Source organism: Jaculus jaculus, chromosome 5 (genome assembly GCF_020740685.1).
Source record: "Jaculus jaculus isolate mJacJac1 chromosome 5, mJacJac1.mat.Y.cur, whole genome shotgun sequence".
NCBI lineage: Eukaryota > Metazoa > Chordata > Mammalia > Rodentia > Dipodidae > Jaculus > Jaculus jaculus.
The window spans coordinates 79167775-79187561 of NC_059106.1; the positions used below are offsets into that span (position 1 = coordinate 79167775).

Below are 19787 nucleotides of genomic sequence, written 5' to 3' on the forward strand. Positions count from 1 at the left end.
GTGTGTTCATGTGTGTAGACACACATATGTGTATGTGAACAGCAGAGGTCAATGTCAGGCATATTGCTCTTCACCTTATTTTCTGAGACAAAGTCTCTGCCGAACCTAAAGCTCACTGATTCAGCTAGCTGGCCAGCAAGCCCTAGTGACCTCCTGTGTCTGCCTTCCCAGTGGGGGCATCACACATGTACAATGCTACACCCAGATTTTAAATGGGTGCCGGGGATCCAAACTCGGGTTCTCATGCGTGTGTATCAAGCACTTCTGACTGAGCCATCTCCCCAGCCCCTTTCAAACTTTTTGACTAAGGCCTCACATGACAAATCCACTTTACCTCACAAACCAACACACACACACACACACACACACACACACACACAAGTACAAATTTCACAAACACCATTGACCCTTAATATGCGAAATTCAGTCTTATATTTTCATTTGTTTGTTTATTGTTGTCCAGGCTGACTTCAAACTCACTGCATACCTGAGGACAATCCAAAACTCCTGATCTACCTGCCTCTACCTCCCAAGTGCTGGTATTACAGGCATAGACCACTATGCCCAGCTTCATTGTTTTATAATGCTGGCCACAGCCCACTAACTTGGTTTCACTAAACTCATTTCAAATCATCTTGACCTGTGGTTTGAGGAGCTCTGCCCTAGAGGAAGTCCTGGGGGAAACAGACAAGAGAACAAGCCACCCAGGGAAAGAGAGTTGGAGATGCAGACACAGAAAGAGCCCAGGACCGAGACACAGAGACGTGGGGGCGGGGATGCATCAGCAGAGAGCCCAGGAGAGGCCAGCAGGTGCCTCTGACACAGCTGGGGAGAGGGAGAAGGAACGAGCCTGGCACAAGTTGGAGGAGGAAAGGGAGAGGGGGAAGTAGACAGGCAGAGCAAGAGTGACTGGGAGGATGCTGTGTGTGAGAGAGGGCAGACGATGACGGGCAGCTGTGCCACTGGCCCCAGAGCCAGGCCCTCTGCACGCAGTGTGTAAGAGCAGGTAGTGCTAGGAGCCATATGCCACCTGCCTACCCCTCCCACACTCCAGGCAGGCAGGCAGCTGGCACCCTGGGAGCTAGGCCAGGCCTGGCTCCGAGGGCAGGCCCAGATGGGGAGCAGTGATGGGTGGCAGGCGGAAGGGCTGCACGCCTCAGACCTCAGCCTCACCTCACCGAGCGGATGACCGTCTTCACAGCGGGCATGACATCGTCCACCGTGAGCTCACACTGGTAGCTCTTCTCCTCAGCCACATCCTCTGAGGGACCCTCTGTAAAAGACAGGAGCCCACCTGTGGTCTAAGGGGTGGCAGCAGAAGTGGCTTCGGCCAGCCCCTCCTTTATGAGCAGTAACAGTAGAAAGACGAAAGTCCAGAAAGGGCCTAGAACCTGCACGAGACCCAAGACAGGCCAGGCCAGGCTCCTGCCCTCCTGTCTGCCGCCCAGCACTGTGCTGCACATCCATCTGCCCCGGTAGACAGGGTAGACATCTGCCTGGTCCTGAGAGAGGGGCAGTTCCTTAAGAGGACGGCTGGTCTGGCCTGGGGCCAATGTGACGCACACAGTCTTGGAGGACATGCCACCAGCCCTCACATGAGGGGCAGTGCCCTCTTCCCCTCCCCAGAAAAGGCACTGATGCTCTAGAGGGAGTCCTGTGAAGTATTCTCTTGCAGCCAGGAGGAAGGGAAGCACAGGGAACAGTGTCCCTGTCTGAATCTGCTCCAGGGTCTTCACACACCCATGGGAAAATCGCTCCTCTGAGGATGGTCCCCTGTGTTGCAAGACAGTGATACTGGCCCCATCTCCCAGAAGGAAGGTCCTGGCCACCACCTATGCCCAGGCGTCCATGGTTCTGTACCTCCCAAAGGCTGGTTTGTGGGGTTCCCTACTTCCAGGAAAAGGCTGAGTCATCCCTTGGCACCTTGGCATGGCCCAGGCAAAGGCAGCATGTTGCCCCTTCCCTCCAAGAACAAAGGGGCTTCCAGCCCGCATCTTCTAGCTCACCCACACACCACTCTTCCTTTCCCCATGTGGGGGGGGGGGGTGTTCAACCTTTTCCCAGTACACTGGGACAGACTCTGGCTCAAGCCACAGTGTGCAACTAGAAGTTGAAAAGATGACCCTCTCTAACAGTGGAAAACCGGCCCCTGCCAGGCCTCTAGCCACATATCCACAGGCTGGGTTGCTTTGGGGGCTGGCCAGACCAACTTGAGAATGGGAGCTCTCCTACTCACATGTTGAGAATCGTGATTACTGGGTCTGCAAAGTGAGGGTAAAAATGGTCATTGGCTGACACTACCTACACAAGACCATCATAATAGGACGAAAAGATCATGACATCAAAATAAGAGACACTGATTGAGAGGGGGAGGGTATGATAGGATGGAGAGTGGAGTTTCAAAGGGGAAAGTGGGAGGAGGGAGGGAATTACCATGGGATATTGTTTACAGTTATGGAAGTTGTCAATAAAAAATATTGTAAAAATGGTCATTGGGAAAAGCAGAGATCATCCTGTGTGGGGGCAACACACAGTCGGGGCCACCGAACATGATCGGGCTCCTTCCACAGCACATTCACATGAGCTGGCTTGTGTGAGGCACTTACCAGGTATTCCGCTCTTCTGTTCACCTCCCACGGGTCATCTCACTCAATCCTCACATCCATCCTCAAAAGTACCTACTATTATTGCCCACAGCTTACAGATGAGGAAAGTGGGGCCCAGAGAGATAAGCTCACTTTTCTAAGAGAAGTGACAGAACTAGGATTCAAATCCAGACAACCTAATTCCAAACCTCATAGCCTCAGGCTGGCCTGCAACTCCCTAAGTATCTGAAGATGGCCTTGAACCCCTGATCCACTTCTCAAATGCTAGGACTACAAGGCATGTGATACCACACCTACCCAGTTTTATGCGGTTCTAGGGATCAAACTTGGGGGTTTTATAAATGCTCAGTGGTCATTCTATACACTGAGCCACACCCCTGGCCTCTCAAGGCCTGTGTCTCAGCACTACCAAATGCTAACCTTCACATTTTCATTCTGTTCTCCAACAGTCTGGAATCTAGGTGATGACAAAGAAATTATCATGGTACCTATTTTCTCGATCAGAAGACGAAAGCCTGCCCCTGGCCCTGCCACCTCCAACAGATCCAGGACCCCAGACCTCCAAGGCTCACCCTCAGTAGAGGTGCGGGGCTTGAGTCTCAGAGAGGCCCGGAAGCGAGTTCGGTCGTTGAAGCTCCAACTCTTCTGCACCTTGCTGGGGCTGGAGGCCTCGCCCACCTGCTCACTGCCTGGGGAGGTAGGCATTGGAGGAGGTGCCAGGTGCTGCTTGGAAGGGCCTGTTCGCCTCTGGGAGCTGCCCATACGGATGCGGTCTTTGATGCCCATTCGGCTGCTGGTAGGGCAGGGCAGGTTGGGGAGAGAGCCAAGTTAGCTGGTGCTGTGGCTGGGGGTGAGTGGGGACAAAGCTGACCTGGAGGACGGAGGGGCTGGCTATTGGGTCTTGATGCCCCACCATGCTGAGACTTCCAGGAAGGGGCCCAGGATGTGGTACACGGAGGCCCTAATGCCTATGAGAAGCTGAGTGGGTTGGTTGGGGCATACTCCCTCCCCGACCCCACTCCACCCCAACCCAGACAGATAAGGGGGTGTACAAGAAACAGACGTCAAAGTAGAAGCAGTGAGAGAAACTGGAGGGAAGTCGGAGATAGGAGGACGGAGATCCGGGTCTGGCCCAGGTGTGTGGGTAGAGGGTGGAGGTGGCAACCCCTGAGGTATGCTGCTGAGGGAGGAACTCACCTGGCCAGGCACATAGAAGGAGGCTTCAGGCCTCCCTGTATACAGGGGCAGAGGAGGTATGTGTGCACATGTAAGTGGGTTCACAGGCACCCGCGTGTGTACACATGGCGTGCGCACATGTCAATTTGCACTTTCCTTTCCTCTCTGCTGTAGCTATCTTCTCTCATACCGGTCATGTCAAGGCTTTTGGACCTGGTACAACTGTGCAAGCAGCACATTGCAAAATGAGATCTCCATCACACAGACTTCCATGTGACAGCGCCCATGGAGATGGACAGTGTGGTGGACTGCAGAGGGTCACTGTGGGTCTTGCTGCCTAAGTGCTTATATGTATGCCCAGGACATACTTCGTGTCTGACCTCCTAGTGAGGGTCTGGGGTTGAGAATCTGTTCTGTGGTTTCCCCTGCCTGAGTTCAGTTCCCTAAGACTGATGTCCTGGAGTCACCTGGGAGACCCACCCCCTACATTGTCTATCTAGTTCAGCCTACAGATCTGTGAAGCTGGGAACACATGTTCATGTCTGAACATGTGCTCTGATTTCCCTTCCTGAACCCAGCTCCCCATCACATCCCCAACCCTTGAAGGAAGACAAGATGGAGGGCAGGGGTGGCCTCAGGTTTCCTCAACAGGCCCTGGTTAATCAAAATCTGGGAGAGAAACTCTGTATCCAAGAGGTGCAAGTACCACACTATGCTGTTAGGTAGGACCTAGTTAAACATTGCCCACCCCACCCCACTACTGGCCCCCCTCCACTTAAGGAATCCAACAGATAGGTTCAAGGCTCTCTACTCCAAATGTCAGGGCGCTCCTAGCTCAGAAGTGTCCCAGCCAGTCTCCGAGGAGGCCTGAGATGGGGCGTGGGTGAGGGAGGAGTGCTGTCACCTGCTCTGGAGGCTTTCAGATCAAGGGTTGAGCAGAGGGCAGATTCTGGTTTCGGTGTCAGGTGGTAGGCAGGGTCTCCCATGCCCAGGGCATGGGGCAGAGGGCACAGTCAAGGGCTGAGGTAAAGGAGATTGCGAAACCAGGGGGCACCTTCGAGAAGGTGGCCCGGATGTAGGGCCATCCTGAGATGTGGGGCCCTGCCCCAACGGGGAAGGTTTTAGGTCACAGAATGGGACTCTGAGGATATCAGAAGGGAATCCAGCATGCTTGTCACTGGCCCAGGATCCCCTCAACACATCCCAAAGATGCCAACTGAAGTTTGAGGGCAGCTTTCCCAAACTTGCCTCTGCAGAGCCATTCCTGTGGGCTCTCCTCATGCTGGCAACAAGCACCCACACCCACCCCATCCGTGCAAGTCCACCCTGTCCTTCACTCCTCCAAGGGGCAGAGAAGGAGAGGAGGCTGGAAATAGCCCTGGTGCTTTGGCCAAGAGCTGGAGCTCCAGATTGGCATTCTGGGGAAGGGTGGCATCTCTGTCACAGAGTGAGCAGTAGGGCTGCACTCCAGTATGGCAGGACTTGCAGAGGAAGGGGCGAGGCTTGCGCGAGGGGCCTTGAGAAGTCCCTTTCCAGCTCTGGTTCTGTGATGGAGGAGGGAGCTTCCGGCCTGGTTTGGCATCCTGTAACTTTCCAGCTAGTCAGAGGTCTTGGCTCCTCTTTAATGCAAGAAGACACTGTTTTCCCCAAGCAGCCCTGGATTCCAGCTCCTTGGGCAGGGCCCAGAAAAAGGCTCACGTCAGCCTCTCTGGAGCCTGAAAGCTCAAAGAAAATGGAAAGAAACCTGGCACACAGTGGGCACCCAGAAACCTTCTTCCCGGGCACTGTACAGCACGCAAGGCCTGTCTGCTGGCCTGGGTGCTTTTAGTCCCCTGAGCCATCTCCTTTTGGGGGTTCTCAGTCTGCCATCCCTACTTTATAAACTGGAGAGAAGGAAACGATCTATCAAGATCACTAAGGCCTGGCTCATTTTCTCTGACTTCGGAGTTTGCGCCTTTCCCAGGACAAGTGCTTTGAATAACGATGAGGGTCCTCAACTGGGGGGTCATCTCTCGCGCCAGGGGACATTGTGGGTTGTGACAGTGTAGGGTACTTCTGGTATCTCTACTGCGTAGAAGCTAGGAATGCTGCTACCCATTCCACAATGCATGCCACATTGCCACAACCCCAGCTAAGAATCATCCAATTCAAAAGGTCACTGGAGCCAAAGTGGAGCGCTCTGGGGATGGTGGTGCCTAGAAGGATAGGTGGGCCTAACGACTCTGGGAGGACATGGGCGGGTGCTCTGCAAGGCTCTCTCACTGCCCTGGAGGATGGGACTCGGCTACTTCTTGTACTTAACCACAGGGAATTTCTCTGACATTCAGCCTGTTGGCCAGACAGCAAGGGATAAGACAGACACTAACCCCTGTGCTCTGCATACATCCCATCTTCAGGGACTGTGAAAACAGCCACAATACTGGTCTCTCTGCCCTGGCCTTGTCCTTTAGTCCCTCCTGCCCACGATCCAATTTTCTCTTTTCTAGAGATAGGGCTGAGGATAGAATCTAAGGTATTGTTCATGCTAGACTCTACCATGGAGTTACAACCCAAGTCCCCAAACTTTTTTTTTTTTCAAAGTAGGGTCTTGTTCTAGATCAGGCTGACCTGGAATTCACTATGTAGTGTCTGGCTGGCCTTGAACTCATGACGATCCTCCTACCTCAGCCTCCTGAGTACTGGGATTAAAGGTGTGCACCACCATGCCTGACCATTTTTTTTTTTTTTGAGACAAGAGTTCATGTAAGCCAGGCTGGCCTGAAATTTGCTACATAAACGATAATACCTTGAACTTCTGATGCTCCTGCTTCTACTCCCAAGTTCTGTGATTAGAGGTGTACACCACCGCTCTCAGTTAATGTAGTACTGGGGATTGAACCCAGGGTCTTATGCATAGTACACAAGCACTCTCCCAACTGAGCTACATCTCTAGGCCCTAACATGAGATCTTAACTTCCAAATATACTAAACTACATGGATAGGGGCCAGGTATGGTTTTAGCAAAAGTAAATCCTATTAACATTTGAATTTCATATCAGAGGAAACTGAGCCACCAAGAGCTGGGTAACTTGCTCAAAGACATGTGGCTGGTGGTCACAGTGCACATTTCTAAGACACACTGCCTCTCAGGCAGGGGTCCTGGCCCTCATCGCCAAACACAGACTCCGGGGCACATTAGTGAAGACCCAGGATGCCATGAACCCAGACCACCCAACACGAGGGTGAAGCCCTATGAGGCTTGGGGTTCTTCAGGCCCCAGCCTGCCCGGCCTCAGCTCCAGGGCCTCACTCTCAGATCAGGCCACACCAAGCTGCAGGCTGGCTTCCCACTCCGTTCATGTTCTTTCTCACTCTTCTCTTGTTTGCTTTTTCCCTTTCCCCTCTTCTCTCTCTCCTTCTCTCCTTATCTGGTCTATGCTGCTGCTCCCCACCCTGGATGCTCCCTCAATAGCCATCCCTTTTGGGGTTGCCTCTGAGCTAAGTGACCAACTTGCTCCTGTACGTCCTTTTGATGCACTCACGACACTGAATCACAATTACTCTTTGCAACTCTACAAAGGCCCATGCTTTATTCATCACCTTGTCCCCTGTACACGGGGCAGGGTCTGGCACAGGGCAAGGGCCACAAATGTAGTCGTGATGCAGCTATTAAAGAGTTGTGGAGGGGCTGGAGAGATGGCTTAGCGGTTAAGCGTTTGCCTGAGAAGCCTAAGGACCCCGGTTCGAGGCTCAATTCCCCAGGACCATGTTAGCCAGATGCACAAGGGGGCGCACGCGTCTGGAGTTTGTTTGCAGTGGCTGGAGGCCCTGGCGCACCCATTCTCTCTCTCTCTCTCTCTCTGCCTCTTTTTCTCTCTGTCTGTCACTCTCAAATAAATAAAAATATTTAAAAAAAAAGAGTTGTGGAGTTTGAGTTCAACCTGTTCAGGTACCTGAGGAGTTCCTGGGTAGATTAAGGAGCTAGGAAGCTGAGCCCAAGGCCGGAACAAGTCAGAGTGGGAAGGACCCTCAGAGAGCCTCTAGTTTAATCTGCCCATTCCACAGAAGGGACACAGGCCCAGAGAAGGGAAACAGTTTGGCCGAGATCACACAGGGGTCAGTGGCAGAGGCAGCGCGCATCCCCAGGGCTCCTGTGATTATCCCTTCTGGCATACTGGGCCCAGGCCCCAGACCTGGCAGAGGCATCCCCAGGAAGGCAAGGAACTCAGCAGGGCCCCAAGGCAGATGGCAGGCGGCAGGCACATGCACCTTGTCCTTGGCTCATCCTGTCCCCCTCTCCAGTCCCCAAAGTAGGGGGAGGAAGGAGGGGTGAGGACAGGAGGAGCAGGCGAGGGGGTACCTCGGTCTCCAGCTGGCGTGGATCCGAAAGAAACTCCGTTTATTACTAAACATCTGGCTGGAAAGTTGAGAACAAGACACGGACAGAGGTTAGTGACAAAGGGACAGGTGAGCAGAGCGTGGACAGCTGCCGAGATAGGGCTGGCCTCCTGTGGCTGAAGGGAGAGAAGGACCCCCACCCACGTCGCCCTCCAGCCCCATCCCCAGAATGCAGAGGCACTCATACTCCACACAGGACTCCTCCCGGGAGCTCTGGAAGCCTGCAGTACTCGGGCCTCCTCTTCCGAGCTGGACTCTGTGGGCTGGGAGGAGTTGGGGGAGGTCCGGGTGTTTGCATTTGGAACACACGTGCCACAGGCAGTCAGGAGCCCGTGCTCTGAGACACTCAACACAACACCCTAAGAGGCCCTGGGAACGCCATCCCCCAGGAAGTCTTGCTCCTTGGAGCTCTTCTTCCTGGATACATGCTTAGTGTGGCCTATCCCCAAGCTCCACAGGGAATAGGACTGAACACATGTGTACACATGTGTATCTGGGGAGATGATGTACTGGAAGCCAGGCTCTTCCCCTTGGCCCACACAGCCAAGATTAAGGACATGACCGCTTGGCCTGAGCCTGGTGACTGATCTAGAAGTCACAGCTCATCGCTACCCCTGAGGTTCCTGGGAATAAGAGTCATTCCATTACCATCATCCTGAGTCCCAGACACACTCCAGGACAGATGGACACTGTTAGTGATAACAAGCCCTCAGCAGTAATCAGTTTCTGGGCCTCAAGGGACTCAGAAAGTGGGGGACGTGGGTGCCACACTTCAGGCTCCCAGTGGCCCTGACTCAGGCACAGGCAGACCAGGGTGAACTGGAAGCTGAGAGCCCATGCTCCGTCCTGCACACGTTGCCAGAATGCCACACCTTGTGAGTTTCTGCCTGGGACTTGTGGTTTGGCAGCATGGGGAGAATTCTGAAGGGCCTTCGGGCAGGGCCGGGGAATCTGAGTGGGGCCACGCTATCTTCCAGGGAGCTCCCAGCTTAGTTTGGCCAGGTATGCTTCCCTCCCTCTTACCTCAGACCTCGAGGGCTGAGAACAGGGAAAGGGAAGTCACTCTGAAGCGCCCCGTCCCACCATTCTCCAGGCCTCTGCAGCCCAGAACCACTGTCTGGGATTACTGACCAGCCCAAAAAGTGAGCCGAGTGGCTTGATAATTTTCTCCAGGACACTCAGCAGTGGTGGCAGAGACAAGCTTCCACTGTACTTCCCCCAAGCATGGAGGGGCTCACCGATTCCCTGACCCCCGTTCTGGGCCTGGGCCTCAATGCTCCCTGAGGCTCACGGTGGCAGATGTCCACCTGGCTGGCCCAGGGATGATGTGTGAGGATGAAGCAAAGCAAAGAGATGGGCAGGGAAAGGCAGGGGAGGCATGAGTAGACTGACCCTTGACCTAAATGCTAACCTTCCACAGACGCGGCCGCTTTCCCCCGAGTGTGACTGGACGGGCTGCCCTGATCCTGATGTGCCTGCAATGCCTTCCGTTAGGAACACGGAGGGCAGGCAAGCATTGTTCTGTGTGGGTTCCTTTCAAGATGTGAACACTCAAGGTAAAGGGGAAAGAGAAGGTTGGGGGTGGCAGAGTACCACAGGAAGGACAGACAGACAGAATCCCACAAGGACTAGCAAAGCTGCAGACGAGGGCTGCACGAGACAAGAGCGTTAGTCGCTGGCGGCGTTTACGCGGGGCCTACAGCTGTCTTAGCCACTGAGCTCTCTTTCCAGTGGGCCTCCGCTTCCCGGGAGGCAAGCTCACCGTCGGCCTCCTCGAGTGTCATGCTGGGGGAGGGGGACCCTACCCTCACACCCCAGAACAGATCGGCACCCTCCATTACCTGAGCCGTAAACACCTGGGGCCAGCGGCCTCCTCCTCTCTCCAGCTTCCCAGGAGGGATGGGGGTGCAGGGATGGAAGAGTGGGGGAGACGTGGAGACAGAAAGAAAGAGGACAATGGCATGAATGGAGGAGGCGACAGGAAAGGATGGTGTGGACAGCTTTCCCTCTCAGACCCCTGAAATCCTGGAGGACAAAATGGTAAGTCCAGCGTGGCCTCTCCAGAGGAGCCTTCAATGTGTACCTGTCTGGCCGTCTGATGACAACCACCTGGACCTTGTGACAAGGCCAAGGAGTCCCCCAAGTAGGCCCAGGTACCCATGTGGTGGCTGGAGGAGGTCTAAGAGAGGGTGAGACAGAGCATGGAAGACAAGGAGGACAAGCAAGAGGAGGTGGTGGCCCCAGGGGGCCCCTACCTTTCCCCAGGACAGAAGGAGGCGCTGCCCGGCCTGTGGCAGGTGGCAACGGGCGGGTAGCGGGAGGGCGCTCCATCAGGTACTGGCGCCCGCCGCACCTCCAGGGGCCATAGGCCCCCATTGCGGGCCCGTTGCACGTGCTCAAACAAGAGGGCCAGCTCTCTGCAGGAGAGGGCACCATCAGCCTCAGGCAGGGCCTCAGGGACAACACCCACTTCACCCACTGGGCCCTGAGCTCCTGAGCTCAGATCCTGCCAAGTCCTGATCCACCCTCTGGAGGTATTCACAAACACCCAGGCTACAGCAGGGCTGGAGGGACTAGCTTGCTTTTCCCCTCCCTTTCTACACTAGTTTCTGGGAAATCCTTAGGGGTGCCAGGTTGGGGACAACTCCAAAGCACAAACACAAGGCAGCAAGAGGGAGCTCAGATCCAGCTGCCTCTGCTCATCAGCATGGAGCTGTGCCTGCCAGGTCCGTGGAAGTTCTGAAGCCCTCAGTCTCTCAATCTGACTCTGGATTTTAGGGGGAGACTGACGCTGTGGATGGAGGCTTGACAGGATGGCCAACACAGCTTTCCTGCTCTAGTAACATTCACTCTTGTCATTGGGTTCTTGGAGACTGGATTGGGGCTATAACTGACCCTTAACACTTCAGGTCATTTTCTATTACTGCCAAGAACCAAGAGGACCCTTGCCCCTGCCTGCCTTCCCACCCTATAGATGAAAAAGCTGGGGCCCAATGGATCCAAGATCTCCAAATCAGGCTCTGTCCTTTTACAAGGGAACCTAGGACACCTTACCCCAATTCCGCCCCCATATCAATTTCTAAACATCCAGCCCCTGTCCTCTCTCCAGCCTGGCCTTGAGCCTTAGACCACCTGAAAAACAGGCTGCTTTGACTCTAGCTGCCAATCCAGTATCTGAAGTGGGAGCTTGCCTCTGCCAGGTGGAGAGATGGGGTAGAGGATGAGTGATACAGGGAGCCCCTCTCCCAGCTTCTGCCTCCCGCTCCTCCCTTGGGAAGCCCACGGGACAGGGAAGGAGCGGGAGGGAGCCAGTACGGGCAGGTGGGATCACGCAACAGCTGCTCTTGGAGAACTAATGAGGGAAAGACAGTGCACAGAAGTGCTGAGCGCAGCAGCCCTGGCCCAGCAGCCTGCTCCATGCCCGCCCACCCATGGGACTGAGCCAACCGAGCCGGCTCTGCGGTCTTCATTCCTGCCCCAGGGCCTGGCCAGCCACCTGGCCACATGTACCTTGGTAATGCTATTAATAGCCCCCTGCATGGAGCTGCCCCCCTTCAGCCTTAGCCCAGCATGGCTAGTGAGGCCTCTGAGGCCTTGCATGGCAACAGTGGACACACAGTCACACACAGGGGCTCTAGGACAGGCTCTGGCACACACGTTCCTGCCACTGCACAGACTCCCAACTAGCTGCAATATGCCAGGCTGGTAAGGGCTAACATGCTCCCACTAAAGACTGAGGGGACATGAGCTGGCTGTCTGCCCACAGGCATCGCGTACGGGCAAGCACGTACACTGCCAGAACTCCAGGAGGGTGGGCAAAACTGCCCATATGCCCTGTGCCCAATACCCACCACCACTTCCTGGCCACAGCAGACTGGGAGAGAGGACTTGCCAGGCTGCAAGTTGAGCAGGACCTGCTGAGCCAGCCCTTGATGGTCTCTCAGGAGCCATCACCCCTCTCCACCCTGAGGGCTGAGTTCCAGCTGCATGTGCTCAAGGGGCATCAGTGCCAGCCCCCACACACTCCCATCCCACAGTACCTACCTGAAGGACGGGAGAATACTATCATAGTAGTACCAGGTAGCTGTCAGGTAGGCCCGGCTTGTGTCTGTAGAGTACAGGCGCCATGCAGCCTGGAGACATGGGGGACACCAGAGAAAATTCTCAATCTCCCACCAACCCTCTGCCCTGACGGAACCCAGTCCTCAGCCCACTGAGGGTTATGCCAGGAGAGCCCAAGTCTAATTCCATAGCCATTGGCAGGGCCAACCAAGAAACCTAGGCCTAGGGAGAAATGACTTTTTCACAGAGACCCAGCAGACACCAGAGTCAGGAACCTCAGCACAGAAGTTAAGAGGGAGGTTCTGTGGTCAGGCAGGCATGAGCTTCCAGTCTCAGCTCTGACCCGGGGGGGGGGGGGGGGGCGGTGAGTGCATACAGAGTAAGCGAACTTCAGAACCTGCAAAGCAGACTGGACACAACTGGCCTAACGGAGTGCTGTGAAGATGAACTAGACCAATGCCTATCCAATGCCAAACTCAGCCCCAGGCATACAGTAGATACTTAAGGCCAAGTTCCCCTGTTAAGCCTTCCAGTTAGCTCCCTTATTACGTCTGCCAAGTATATGTTCACCGTGTGTCTGGTTAGTGTCTCTCTTCTCTTAGACTCTAAGCTGTGTCTTGGGCACCACAGCATCCTCGATGCCAAGAACAGTGTCTGGCACACACAGCTGTTCTGCAAATGTTTGGGGAGTGACTGTTGTCTGAGTGAATGGTTGCTGCAAACAGTAACGCCACTGTATCTTCTGCAGCTGTCTACTGCTACCCGCAGGACTACTAGAGACTGAGGCGGGGAAGAAGGTTATCATCCACCAACCCTTCAGCACCCATAAACTTTGCAGCAGAAGGAATGAAGGTCACACAAAAGGAAGGATTGGCCCTCTCCCTCCAGATAAGGAGAGGAGTCAGGGAAGGGCTGTGAGTGGAGTGGCCAGCCAGTGAAAGCAGGCAGGGAGGCTGCCAGGCAGGACAAAGCACAACTGTGCCCTGGATGCCCTCCTCCCTTGGGTGCCTCTTGTCCTTAAGGGGCTGCCACCACTGACCTCACCAGCCAGGCGCCTTCCTAAGACAGAAATATTTTTACTTCCTGCTTGCCTAGGCCTCTGGCATGGGCTGGGGAGCAGCTGCCAGAGCTGTCTCATTAATTATGGGCACCACAATACCAGCTGTCTCTCGGCATGGACAGTGCCAGCCGCCTGCCCCTACAATGCCCCTTGGGAGGCCAGCTCCCAGGGGACAGTGAGCATTGTGCCCCAAGGGACGCTAAAAAGAAGTGGCTGGGCTGGTGGTTTGGAGATAGCAAAAAGGAGGTAGGGAACTCCACACTGGGAGGAGAGATAAAAAGAGGGGTTAAGTCAGGCTCGGGTTTCGGAACGGGTCAGGAGGTGGCATGCTTGGGAACAGGCAGAGATGTACCATGCCAGTATTCTCCAAGCCACTTTCTGTGGGGAGTTCTCTTGCACACACATGCACCCTGAGCAGAAGCCAAAGTCGGGTCACAAGGTCAGAGCCCTGGTTTCACCCACTTCCATTCCGACTGCCTACTGCATCGATGGAAACTGAGGCCACATAGCTTTCCACCCCCCTTTCTGGCTGCTCTTTCTCTGCTGTTTGTCTGGTTCCTCTCCCACCTGCCCTCTAAATGCTAGCATTCCTGAAAGCCCAGTTCTGGACCATCTTCTCTTCACTTATGTGACTGCTTCAGGAATTAGTGAATGAACTAAGGTGCTGAGAGTAAAGCAAGCTGAGGGACAGACAGTTGCTCGGCTGAAAGGTGGTGGAGCTAGATCTCTGCTGGGGCCCGGGACCTCTTGTCCAGGCTCCACCCCATCCCAGACCATGAAGGCCAGAGGCCAGAGTTGGTAATAAGGTGGCACTAATGAGTCCCAAACAGGGTATCTGGTTAGGAGGAAAGTCTCTAAATTCTCAATCAGTATCCCAGCTGTCTGTGATGTGGCAGGTGACCCCAGAAGGGTCACATCCCTCTCTGAGCTCCGAAGTGGAATCATAGTTTTGAAGCAGAGACGCATGGGTCTGCACCCACGGCTGACACAGCACAAGGCTTCCCGTGCATAATGCACCTGGATGAGGTTGGCCGCCGGCATCCTCCGCTTCTCAAAGTGCTTCTGCCGATGCTGCTCCTGGACCTTCAGGGCAAAGCCAGAGCCCAGGATACCCTAAGGGGACAGGATATGGGAAAAGGGAAAAGAGACTATTAGGATGTACCCACACTACCCACCCACAGCACCCTAGGCTGCCCAGGAAAATATATGACCTAGCCAAGCAAACCTTGGACCCAGCCTCCCACACCAACATAGTGGAGGAGAACTCACAGCAGGCAGGGCAAAGAAGGAGATGCCCAGTAAGGCAAAGCCGGCAGCCAGAACCCTGCCCAGCCATGTATGTGGTGTCTTGTCACCATAACCGATGGTCGTCAGAGTAATCTGGGAATACAAGTGGGTTATCCACAGGACTGGGCACAGGGTCACTCACAAGAATTTTGGAACAGAGGCAGGAGACTGAAGGCAAAAGCAGGGCTTCCTCTCCTTTGGTGGCCAGTGGGGGTTGATCTCAAGGACTTATCACTGGGACTGGAGGGGCACAGGTCGATTCCACTCCCGTGTTGTTGGGATTGGGGTACAGATCCTAAGGGCTCAAGTGAGTTACAAACAAATCCACCAGAGCAGATTGGGTGAGGGGGCACAGGAGTTGGGGGTCCCAGGCCTAGTAAGAAGGGACAGGGATCAGCCAACCCTGAGTGAGTCGCCAAGTAGTTTCTGGAGAAAACCTGAGGGGAAAGGGCGGCCCTCCACCGATCCTCACGCACCGTCCCCCACCAGAGTGAGTCGGCGTAGGAGGAGAAATCGGAATTGGCATCCTTCTCGGCCAGATAGACTAGGAAGGAGGCGAAGATGAGCACCAGGAACCCGATGTACCAGGCCGTGATCAATTCCTGAGGGCAAGCAGAGGAGTGTGAGAAGCCGCGCCTATCTGGGGAGGTGCGCGCGGCTCTCAGCGGCCTGCAGGTCGGTTCTGGAAGGGGATAAAAGCACCCCACCTCTCAATGACCTGCCAGGGCTCTTTCTCAGACCCTCACTTTAAGGAGCCCCTGCCTCACCTTTTCTCATCCCTCGGAATCCGGCCCCAGGCCTGATCCCGATTCCTCAACTCCCAGACTTAAGTCTCCGCTCCCTAGCCCACCTTGTCCCGCCCTGCTTGCCCCACTCTCAGCTTCCACCCGCCGGCTCCAGGTAGTCCCTCCCCAGCTCAGGTCCCACCTCAGCTCCCAAGTCTGCAGTAGGAGCAGCCCCTTCAAACTCAGAGGCTTCCAAGGGAGACCCCCAAGCCCACTTCTTAGACCCGGCCTCTGGCTGGACCCCGCCCCTTCTCGGGGGCTTCACCAGACCCCGCCCCTCCCTGGCTCCAGCCTCACTGGCCCCAGCGTAGGCCCCGCCCCCTCCTGGCTCCCGTCCTCCCGGGTCCTCCCACCCACCACACGCTCCCTTGCCGGGTCTCCCCGCTCTCGGCGTCCCGCCCCGCCCTCCCTCGCTCGGTCCCGCGTGCCCGCCCGCCGCTGGCCTCACCTTGCTGTGCGCGTAGACCACGGAGCCCAGCAGCTTCCAAGTGCCGCCACGCCGGTCCATGCGCACCATGCGCAAGATCTGCAGGAAGCGCATGCTTCGCAACGCAGACGTGGCGAAGATGTTGCCCTGTGTGCCCGCGGCGATGACGGCCACCGAGGCCACGAACACGATGAAGTCTGCATGGTGGGGGTGAAGAGGTAGTTTACTAGCCCACCCACCCCGCGTCAGCACCCCGGGGTCGGAGACTCCCAGGAAAGGTACTGATTGGGAGGATCCACTGAATCCATGGGTGAAGGTGCCAACCCCTGGGGCGTGGGATCCGGAGTCATGCCGAATGGGACAGGCCTTGTACCGATGACACAGAAGGGCTTCCTGGCGAAGCGGAAGCGACCCTGCCATCCTCGGTAACGACAGCAGCAGCCAGCGGACCAGACTCGGATGATGTACTCCAAACCAAAGACCACAATCATCACGAACTCCTGTGGGACGAGAGAGGCCTGAGCTCTGGTCCCCACTTTCGGGGCTGAGGACCCATGTCCGAGCAGGAGCCAGCCCCGGTCCTGGGTTAGAAACTCCAGCATCTGCTCAGACCCCTCTGCTTGAAGGATTTAGGAGGGTGTCAGAGGGAGGTGGCCCTTTCTGTGTCCTCAGAGACCAGAAGTACAGCTCTGCCCTCCATCCCCCAGCCTCATAAATTGCTTTTTCCTCCTCCTACCCTTGGTCTCCCCAAGCCCTGGATGAGCGACATTAAGCATGGCTGTCCCTCTCTACACGACCTCTATTGGTGACTTTTGTTTAAGCAGGGATGGAGTTAGCAGTCTTTACATTGGGATGGAATAGATAATACCCAGACTATACTGGGCACATCCAAAGGCCTCACACAGAACAGGAGGTCCTCCTATACCAACTATAATGCCAGGAATGATGACGACTACAGAGAAGTAGCCACCAGCTCAGGGAACAATGTCCAGCAGTCCACTCTCTGATCCACATTCTGGGAATCCTTGCTCCACTTTCTTCGTGCCTCAGCCCAGAGGTGCTATGTCATATGCTGCTCTCTCTTGGAGGAGGGACTAAAGGGCTTCCCTACACTCACCAAGATAAGGAGACACTCGTTGGCAAATTCCTGATGCTCCTGGATAGTGGACAGCACGGACAGCACCAGGCAGCTGAAGACCAGCAGAAATCTGCAGTTACAGCACAAAGGGAAAGGTCAGATGGCTGGAGGGACAGAATGGCTGAAGAGCCCTTGGCAGGGGGCCGCATAGTCAGGAGAGAGATGGAAGTATAATACTTGGGGGAAATGCTTTGGAAAACAGAAGAAGCCCCCTCAGAGTTCTGTCCACTTCACGACTCCGTGTCAGGCACGAAGGGCAGCAGCCAGCAAGCTGCAGGTTAGTGAGCTCAGACACCTCCTGACCCTGTCCATGTCACCCTGCATTGGACAGAAGATCTCCTAGCTCAGAGATCTAAATTCTCAATCAGTATCCCAGCTGTCTGTGATGTGGCAGGTGACCCCAGAAGGGTCACATCCCTCTCTGAGCTCTGAGTGGGGAAGGGGGTAGTTTTGTCTGGGCTGATGAGAGAGCACACGGGCTTAGTGTTCCTTCAAGCTCAGCTACCCACAAATGCTGGCCTCAGTCCCTGGCTCTGTTTTAAAATCTTGAGAGAAGTGTCCCACAGGTCTCAGGAGAGGTCAGTGGCAGAAGGCAGGACAGCCTTCTCTGCGCATCCAAAAAGGCAGGAATGTGGCCTCCTCTGCACACCTGCCTTCTTGGTCTCTTATGGCACTCATAGAGACAGTTACAGAAGCGGAGATGGCTCAATCAATAGAGTGCAAGTATGAGGACCAGCGTTCAGATCTTCAGCACCCAGGACAGCAGAAGTGCCCGAGATCCCAGCACTCGGGAGGCAGAGACAGGAGGATACTTAGGGCTGGCTGGCTAGCTAATCTAGCAGAATAGGTGAGTTTTAGGTTCTGTATGAGATCCTGCCTCAAAATAAGGTGGAGAGCAACCAAGGAAGACACTTGCCATTGAATTCGGACCTCTACATGCACATACACACATACGCACCGACATGCATATATACACACAAACACAACACGCATACAAGCACACATACACAAAAACAGAAAGGACTTAGCAATTAAAGTGCTTGCTTGCAAAGCCTAAGGACCCAGGTTCGATTCCTTAGTACTCATGTAAGCCAGATGCACAAGGCCACAAGGTGGTGCATGCATCTGGAGTTCATTTGCTGTGGCTGGAGGTCCTGGCACACCCATTCTCTCTCTATCTTGTCTGTCTGCCTGTCTGTCTCTCTCAAATAAATAAATAAATAGGGAGAACTAGCAGGGAGGTATGGGTGTAGGAGGGGGCAGTCAAGGAAAATCAAAGAGTGAGGAGCAGAACCATTGAAACCAGGAGCATCATTATAGGCCGTGGGCTGCTACAAAGTGGCCCAGAGCCAAATAGGAAGAAAATTAGAAGCTAACTCATCTAACACTTCCCTCATCCTCAGTCACCCATGAAGAAACAGGGAAGGACAGAGGGAAATGGATGGACTCAAGGTTGCCCGGTATACGTCCAGGAACAGACCTGAGATTCGAGCCAGAGGTCCCAAACTCCTCATTTGAGGAGAGAGGGAGGGGCCTTGAGCAGTATGTGCAGGCGAGGAACAGCACAATGAGAGGGCAATCAGTGTGGTGAGGGAAATGAGGTTGGACCCTGGGAACATGTGCTGGGCATGCACATGGAAGACTCCAGAAGGAATGAACTTCTCTGCAAACTCACCCCACTAGCTTTCCCATACATCTGCAGAAACGTTCCTCTAATGCATCTTTGTACATTGTGTCCCTTAAAGCTCTCACCATTTGAGCCTCTTCACACTCTGACTCTCTGCACAAACCCTACCTGCTACCCAGAACTTCTTCAACTTCCTCTTCAGAACTCCCTGCCTGGTCCAAGGCTCACTCTTTATTTATTTATTTCTTCTTCTTCTTCTTTTTTTTTTTTTTTGTCTTTCAAGGTACAGATTCACTCTAGCTCAGGATGACCTGAAATTCACTATGGAGTCTCAAGGTGGCCTCGAACTCATGACAATCCTCCTACCTCTGCCTTCCAAGTGCTGGGATTAAAGGAATGAGCCACCACACCTGGCTCCCTCTTTTTTTTTTTTTTTTTTTTTTTTTTTTTTGAGGCAGAGTTTTTCTGTGTAGTTCAGGCTGGCTTAGAACTCTATCCTGCTGCCTCTGCCTCCTGAGTACTGGGATTATAGGAATGTACCACCACACCCTGCCCAAATTAATATCTTCATGGCTTAATTTGTGTTTAGGTATATTGTGTCAAGGGTGTGTGCGTGCATGTGTGTGGCCCCTGGGAAAGGCATCTAGCTCTTCTATCTTCTCTGTAAGATGGGCTGGTAGGAATAAATGCAGACATAGGCCCTGTCTCACATCTCCTTGGAGGGTAATCAGGATCTGTCCAGCAAATGCCCCCAGATTAAGGAGGCAAGGAGCAGCTGTCTGTAAAGAGCTTCAGATGAGTGACAAGGAGGCCTCCCTAACTAGTGCTGGCCCAGAGCTGAGTCAGCAAAGACACAAGAAAGGCAAGAGAAGGGAAGCAAGAGCCTCCACTCAGTCAGCGACCACAGGGATGGCAGCAGTGGGGCTATCAGGGAGGTCATGTACAGTGCTTTCCTCTGGGAAGGGCCTCAGCCACACCCCTTCACTCAGACCCTTGAAATCCTTCAACCCCTTTCTCAGCTGCCTGCAAGACTTGAAGTAGCAATGAACACCCAGGGCTCCCTGTGGGGGGGCTTTCAAAATTGTTTTCCTCAACACATTTCTTCAATAGTTAAACTATACACTTCACAATAGATCCAGCAAAGAAAGAAGATTATGAAACATCAAGGGCAATGTGATCCTGATGTTTAAAGAGGGGTCTCTTAAAGCTGGGCTTGGTGGTGCACGCCTTTAACCCCAGTACT

General features: G+C 54.5%; 1 protein-coding gene across 1 annotated transcript in view; it reads right to left on the reverse strand.

Moving 5' to 3' along the window:
• Positions 1-19787, reverse strand: part of Kcnq4 (potassium voltage-gated channel subfamily Q member 4) — a 74901-nt gene that overhangs the window by 8129 nt on the left and 46985 nt on the right. The window contains exons 6-15 of the mRNA XM_045149137.1: positions 16897-16987; positions 16153-16279; positions 15801-15976; positions 15044-15169; positions 14550-14660; positions 14298-14393; positions 12203-12291; positions 10414-10575; positions 3179-3399; positions 1174-1273 (exon numbers count right to left, since the gene is read on the reverse strand). Coding sequence (XP_045005072.1) covers positions 1174-1273; positions 3179-3399; positions 10414-10575; positions 12203-12291; positions 14298-14393; positions 14550-14660; positions 15044-15169; positions 15801-15976; positions 16153-16279; positions 16897-16987 — 1299 coding nt within the window. The remainder of the gene's footprint in view (positions 1-1173; positions 1274-3178; positions 3400-10413; positions 10576-12202; positions 12292-14297; positions 14394-14549; positions 14661-15043; positions 15170-15800; positions 15977-16152; positions 16280-16896; positions 16988-19787) is intronic.